General features: G+C 58.5%; 1 protein-coding gene across 1 annotated transcript; it reads left to right on the top strand.

Annotated features, from left to right (window-relative positions):
* Nucleotides 1-673: 673 nt before the first annotated feature.
* On the top strand, nt 674-4,413 carry Nkx2-3 (NK2 homeobox 3). The gene is made up of 2 exons (XM_090346913.1): nt 674-1,208; nt 2,814-4,413. The coding sequence occupies exons 1-2, from the start codon at nt 857-859 to the stop codon at nt 3,560-3,562; spliced, it is 1,101 nt and encodes a 366-aa protein (XP_090203039.1). The 5' UTR covers nt 674-856; the 3' UTR covers nt 3,563-4,413.
* The last annotated feature ends 2,923 nt before the right edge of the window (nt 4,414-7,336 follow it).

Raw genomic sequence — 7,336 nt, 5'->3', positions numbered from 1 at the left:
CAAAGCAGTTGCCAAGTGCAGAGGCGGGAAAGAGGACTTCCGGCCAGGCGATCCGCTCGGGGGAGCGCTTCCTTGGAGAAGGTGGCATTGAGTAGAGCCTCGGAGAACAGCTTTCCACTCGTGGAAACAGGGCAGGAAAGACCATCCAGGTGGAGAAAAACAGCTTGAGCAAAGGCAAGGAGACAGAAAGTGACACGTCGTTCACACATAGGTAAGACACTTGATCTCCTCGGGAATCCCCGCCATTAGCGTTTACCAGCCACCAAGTTTTCCTGCCCACTCACAGCAGGTGAGCAGAGAAAACAAAAACAAAAACATACTCTGGTGACATCCATCCCGGGCATTGATTTCATGGACAGTGAGCCTTCCAGAACTGGCCCAGGTCGGGAAGGTCCAGCCAGGTGGAGCGAGAAATCCGTAAGTTCGTCCACCCCGGGCCAGCGCAGCCTCTTCCGCCTGTGACTGGGACCTCGGGATCCTTACCCTCAGTCCTTGCCTATTTCTGGTAGCACCCGCACGGTCCTACGGGGTGGACGCGTGGGGCGTGGCCCCCGGGAGTCCGAACCAATGGGGAGAGAGGCCCGGGTGCTTGCCACGCCCCCAGACGTGACGCAAGGCCCCGGGACAGAGGCTTCGCCTCCCGGGCCCCAGTCCCTGCAGTGGCTGTAACAAAACCCAGACCCCCAGATCCCGGCCAATGGAGGCGATTTAGACTGCAGCGAGAACGCGTCTGTCAAAACCCGGACTCTGCAGCGCGGCGGCGGCGGAGTCCAGAAGGGGAGCTGGAGCCATCGGCTGCCTCCCCGCCCCCGCCGGGATTTATTGAGTATTTGGACTGGACAATTAAGTGGCCCTGATGATGTTACCAAGCCCGGTCACCTCCACCCCTTTCTCAGTCAAAGACATTTTGAATCTGGAGCAGCAGCAGCAGCACTTCCACGGCGCTCATTTGCAGACGGACCTGGAACACCACTTCCACTCGGCGCCTTGTATGTTGGCCGCAGCGGAGGGCACGCAGTTTTCCGATGGAGGGGAGGAGGACGAGGAAGAGGAGGGCGAGAAACTGTCTTATTTGAACTCACTAGCCGCAGCCGACGGCCACGGGGACTCGGGTCTCTGTCCCCAGAGCTATGTGCACACAGTCCTGCGAGACACATGCAGCGGGCCCAAGGACCACGAAGAGGAGGTCGTGAGGGACCGGAGCCAAAGTGAGTAGAGGGGGAACGGAAACGCACCCGCACCCCTGGAGCAATGGCTCAGCGCCCACAGACAGCCCACAAACCTTGCCAGCACGGCCACCCGCCCTTTTAACCTTTGGCTAGGGTCATGCCTCCGCCCCCCCCCCCACCACCAACGACAGCTCCGACACACCGCTCCAAAGCGCAGGTACCTGCCAGGGAGTTGGGGTGGAGGAAGGAAGACGAGGTGACCCTGACACCTACTACTCCCCTCCCCTCCCCAGAAAGGGGGGGGGAGGAGGAGGAGGAGGAGGAGGAGGAGGAGGAGGAGGAGGAGGAGGAGGAGGAGAAGGAGGCGGCGGCAGCCCCCCACTCAGGAGAAAGTGGTTATCGCTGCCCAGATGAGGATACACTGATGGAACTCAGCTATTGAGTCCTAACATCTCTCGGTATTTTTTGCTCTACCCCCTCCAGACAAAGTGCTCATTTCCCAGAAAAAAAAAAAAATAGGGAGCAGGAGGCTGGCCAGCTTTCCGATTTCTTTTTTAACGTGCAGTCAGGACAGACGTCTCCTCTTCTCCGGAAAGGCAGTGTGCGCAGCTAGTGGTGTCTCTAGCATTCGGGCAGCCCGGGAACCTGGGCAGAGACCGGCCGAGTGGGTCCTTGGCTCTTGTGCGTGGGGCTTCCGCGTTGTCTGCCCCCACTCACGCCACCCCGCAGAGGAAAGGGCGTGGGAACACCCTGGGCTCTTGGTGACCTTGGAGCTTTCGCACTTCTGAGCGCTGGCCTGTTTAAATTCATTCCTAGACGTCTGGCTTTGTACTTCAGGCTGTAGGCCAAAGAGACAAGGCTCAGAGCCGAGCACAGAAGCCTGCGGACTCCAGGTGAATTCGGCAGGGAGATCAGATAACCGAAGAACCCCCCCCCAAGTAATGCTTCTAAGGGGACCCGATGGAGGAACCGCCTTCCCCCCCCAGCCCCCAAGGAGGTTTAACGTGGCAGAGGCCAAGGCCTATCCTCCCACACGCTCCTCAGGCCTAAGGTCGACACCAGGCTGTCTAAAACCAAACGCATTCCCCACCCCTCTTTCTCTGATATAACGCAGTCATCACGCACATATTTACATGCAGTCTTTAATAAGCAAAAACCAAAGCAGTTGGCAGGTCACCGACCACGTTGCATTGAGACATTTCCCCACATAACATGCACATCACCACCCCCGTTCGTCCCCCCCCCCCCCGCACCACACACACCCTCAGTTATCCGTGTAGAGTGAAAGGCAAACGAGTTGCAAATACTGTAGTTGTTATGTAGTCGGAAGCTTTCATCCTGAAAATAGTCATTAGCCCGTCGAGCTCCAGATTTAATACAGGGTAATCTCATCTCTCTAAGATGCTCCAAGTTTAATAAATGCACAGTAACGACTCCCCACTCAACGTGTCTCCGCCCCACCGGGGCCGGTCTGTGGACGATGGGGTTGTCCTTCGCAGAATAATCCTAGGGGACCAGGAGTCCCAAGAAGTTTGCAAAAAGTTCAGACATCTCCTACCGCACGAAAATAAAAGGGGAGCGGGGTGGCGTGGATCATTAGCCGAGCACAGTTAACGAACCCTTGTTGTGTTGCTTCTTCTACAGAAAGCTGCCAGCTGAAGAAGAACCTAGAAGTGGCCGGAGACTGTAAGGCGACGGCGGAGGAGAGCGAGCGACCCAAGCCACGCAGCCGCCGGAAGCCCCGGGTCCTCTTCTCGCAGGCCCAGGTCTTCGAGTTGGAACGCAGGTTCAAGCAGCAGCGGTACCTGTCGGCGCCCGAGCGGGAGCACCTCGCCAGCAGCTTGAAGCTCACGTCCACGCAGGTGAAAATCTGGTTCCAGAACCGCAGGTACAAGTGCAAGAGACAACGGCAGGACAAGTCCCTGGAGCTGGGCGCGCACGCCCCGCCGCCGCCGCCGCGCCGCGTGGCCGTCCCGGTGCTGGTGCGGGACGGCAAGCCGTGCGTCACGCCCAGCGCGCAGGCCTACGGCGCGCCCTACGGCGTGGGTGCGGGCGCCTATTCCTACAACAGCTTCCCCGCCTACGGCTACGGGAACTCGGCCGCCGCCGCCGCCGCCGCCGCTGCCGCCGCCGCCGCCGCCGCGGCCTACAGCGGCAGCTACGGCTGTGCCTACCCGACCGGCGGCGGCGGTGGCGGCGGCGGCGGCGGGGCCTCCGCCACGCCGGCTACCGCCATGCAACCCGCCTGCAGCGCCACCGGAGGCGGCCCCTTTGTGAACATGAGCAACCTGGGAGGCTTCGGCGGCGGCGGCGGCGCCCAACCGCTGCACCAGGGCGCTGCCGCCGGGGCCGCGTGCGCGCAGGGCACCTTGCAAGGCATTCGGGCCTGGTAGAGACAGCACTGGTTACGCGGCGGGCCAGGCAACCCCACCCCCGCCCCTCATCGCCGCTTGGCGCCGTGGAGAATGGAACGTGAAGCAGGCCAGGTCCAAGAGCCAGGCCCCCTCGGTGCAAAACAAACACACAAACCAACCAAGAAGTAAACGAAATACACACGTCTCGCTCCCCAGAGTTCCATCTGGATCGCAGCTCGCTTGAGGCCTGGGGAAAAGAACTCGGCCTAGGGGCAGAGGAGGAAGCCCAGGTCCGATCGCCTAGGCTTCACGGGAGGCGGGACGACGGCCCCCGGTGCTGGCCTCCACGGGGGTGCTGGAGGCTGGGACTCCTGCCGCCGCCGCTTCTCCTGGAGCGGGAAGGGCTCCTCTCCCTCGGCGAAACGTTGGCGGGCAACTAGGACCAAACAACAACAACAACAACAAAACACACACACACAAAAGAAAAAGAAAAGAAGAAGGAAGGAAGGGAAGAGAAAACGACTAGGGACGTGGTTTCAGAAATCCCAGGTTTTCTGGGTTCTGGTCCCGCGTCCCCCTTGGCTGGCCCGAAGGCGCCATCACACAGTTGATTTTCGTTTTCCACCCTCTTCCCCCACGCAGCGGAGACTCAGCCCAGGTCTCTGGATTGTCCGCAGACTCAGGACTCTTCCAGGAAATTCAGCCCAGTGAGATCAGAAGTTGGGGGGGGGGGGGGAGGGCTGAGCAAATCCCGGACCTGGCGGACCACCCGAGGTGTTCCCAGGTCGCCTTTCTGTTTCCTATTCTGTATTCAGCACATATTATCTCTCTATATAACTATATCCACACGCCGTGTACACACCCGCTGCCATACACTACAGGAGTCAATAAACAAGGTGCAATATTTCCAAACGGCTGGCTGGCTGCAGACTTTGTTTAGTCCCAAAGAGTGGGGAGGGCTCCCTGAAAACTGCAACGGGGAGGAGGAGGAAAAAGCGAGAACCAGACTCCCAGACTGCAGGTCTGATCTCTTCCCAGCTTTGTTCATTAATATCTCTTTAATGGGGAAAAACACCCTGGAGATTCAGAAGGTCCCAGACTTTGTCATATCTCTCCCCGCTTCTCCTCCCCAAGCGCCCCGAATTTTACTCGGACGCCCGGACTAACTGCCTGCCTGGCCCGACCTCCAGGGTCTCAGCCCAGCCGTAGGCGGCGCGGAGGCCGCTCCTTCCTCGGCCTTCACCCAGGCTCCCGGCGCGGCCCCGGGGGCGAAGCGCCGCGTCCCGCCGCGGCCCAGCTCTCCCCCTCGGCCGCCCTCCCTTCTCCCCCGGCGGCCGCGGCTTAATGCAGCTCCTTGTCACTAGCGCAGAATGCCTGTGCGAGGCCTGGGCTGCCACACGGCCGATTGTGAGCGTGCCAAGGCGGGTGAATGGGGAGGCCTCGGAGCGCTGGGCCATTGTGGGGCCGGGCCTTGCTGAAAGGCGGCTCCGGGCCGGGAAGGTGCGGAAAGAATGGCTTTTTATTGGAGTCCCGAACAAAAGGTGTGGTAGGAAGGCGAGGTCCCCTGCGCGAACAAAAAACCCCAGCGCGTCGGATTGACGTCTCTCCCGAGCTCCCCATTGCTTCTCCGAGCGGGGGCTTTGTGCAGCAGCCTGCTCAACAGAGGGACGGAGAAATGCGCGGGGGGTTTTGTTCCCCATTTTTTTTTTTTTGTGCGCTGGGGGAAGGGGCGGCCCGGGGGCCGGGGGCTGGGCGGGCAGCAGGGAGGGGCGCACTGTTTAGGCCGGGCTGGCCCGGGCGCACAGGCGTTCGGCGGGAGTCGGAGGGCTGAATGCAGGGTCATTATTGCTACAAGTTTAGCAATTTCGCCCTTGCAAGGAGGCGAGTGGGGGCTGCTGAGCTGCCCCGGAGCCGCCCCACTGGGGAGCTGGAGAGACTCGAGGATAAAAGGAGGAGGGAAACTGGGAGGGAGAGACAGAGGGAGGGAGGTAAGGCGGCCCTCGGAAACCCGCTGACCGCCCAGGAAGCGCTTGGCCGCGTCCAAAAGGGGCCTAGTGGGAGGCTGGAGTAGGGGTGCTGGGGCAGGGAAGTCCTCCCTCCTCTCCTCTCTAGGGCTTTAGAAGATCCTGGAGTTGGGCCTGAGTTAGGGTACCAGACTGAGGCTCTCTCAACTAACTCACCGGCTTCAATCCCTCCTCTCACACCTCCCATCCATCTATAAGTTGCTTAGGCTGGGAGAGTTCTCACTCTTACCAGCTGAGGCACTCACTTCATTCACCCATCCATTCACCCATTCATTGAACTATATTTTTTGGACGCTGGAAACTCTGTGTGTGTGTGTGTGTGTGTGTGTGTGTGTGTGTGTGTGTGTGTGTGTGTGTGTGTGTGTAGTTGTCTGTGTAATCTAAGTTTGTTTTCAGGTGTGTGGGGTTGAAAGTTTGTGTGACAACAGCCAATAAACATGAAAAAAATAGTAGATCTGTTCAAAAAAGGAAACCCCCAATGTTGGGAGTTGGGGTACCCTAAGAGGAGGCAGTAGGGGGGCTCACAGCAGTGATGCCTGGCCCTTCATGTCTGTGCCTCCCCTGGTCTGGGATGCCCTTCTCTTCTCATCTTTCTGGTGAGCTCCTGCTCCTCCTTCAAGGCCAAGTGTCTTGCTGAAACCCCTTAAATGGATTTAATCATCCCTTTAGTTGTGCCACCAGAGTCTTAGGTACTTTCCGATGTCATGGCATGGTACAATGCGAAGATTTATGTGTGTCTCTCCCCTCCACAAAAGGTCTTGGAGAGCCAGTCTGACATCTTTTCTCTTTAGGAAATTAGGTCTTTGTGGAGTTACCAGCTCTGTGGGTGTCTTCCAGGTACCCTCACAGCTCCTTTCCTGAGGTTCCAAGCAGATGGCGCTGATAGTGTCAAGCTATGGCTCTGACGGAAATGCTAAAGGGGATTTGTAGCTCAGCTGGGCCTAGGTGAGACATCTGGAAACCCATCCAACCCCAGAGCCAGGGCCTCAGAGCGAAGAATCCACGCAAAGAAGCTGAGTGAGAACTTAGTGAAGACTTGGACACTGACATCCTAAGTCTGGGGATCAGATAGGCCTTGGAGACAAGGACAAGAGTAACCTCCTCCAGGAGGCCGCTAAGCAGCCACTGGGAATGGCAGGTGAGCTTACTTCCAAGGCTGGATTTCTCTGAAAACAGTCACCCTCTCTCCCTTGGGGATTTCCTAAACAAGAAGCTACTTTTCCAGTCCTGTCCTGCATCCTGCTGGGCCATGGCCTCTCTGTGCTCCCAGCGCCAGAACCTCACCGTCCCGGCCCAGCTTCCTCCTGGCCCTTCATTCTGCATCCTCTCCAGTTCTGGAATGTGACTCTCATAGAGGAAATACAGCTGGTCCTATGGACTGGTTTCCTCCTAGTTTGCGTGTCTTCAGACACTTAAAGCTAGGCTGGCCGGCCTCTCTGTGCTCCTACCCTGGAGCCTGCACACTCAAATATAAATAGCCCCTGTCACTCCTTGAGGGATTTCCGAACCAGTCAGTTCCAGTGCCAGGGACATCAGCAGGTGAAAATGTCTGACCAACACAGCTCCACCTTCCCTGAGCTCTCTCTCCCTCCAGGAGCTCAAACTGGGGTTTTTCAGGGTTGCCCCTAGAGCAAGAAGTAATAACAAAATTAGGCAGGCCTACCAACCCATGAAACTGAGCAGGGCAAAGCCAAGTTGTCCCTGGGGCTCTGCTTTCTGAGCTTCAAGGCTCTCTGTGAGCCTTGAAATCTGTGAGTTCAGAGACCAACCCTGGCTAGACCTCTTAGCT

Source organism: Megascapheus bottae, chromosome 15, assembly GCF_031878675.1.
Source record: "Megascapheus bottae isolate mThoBot1 chromosome 15, mThoBot2.hap1, whole genome shotgun sequence".
In the NCBI taxonomy this organism is placed as follows: domain Eukaryota; kingdom Metazoa; phylum Chordata; class Mammalia; order Rodentia; family Geomyidae; genus Megascapheus; species Megascapheus bottae.
Note: the sequence above shows the minus strand (reverse complement) of the source record. Positions and strands in the feature narration are given on the sequence as shown.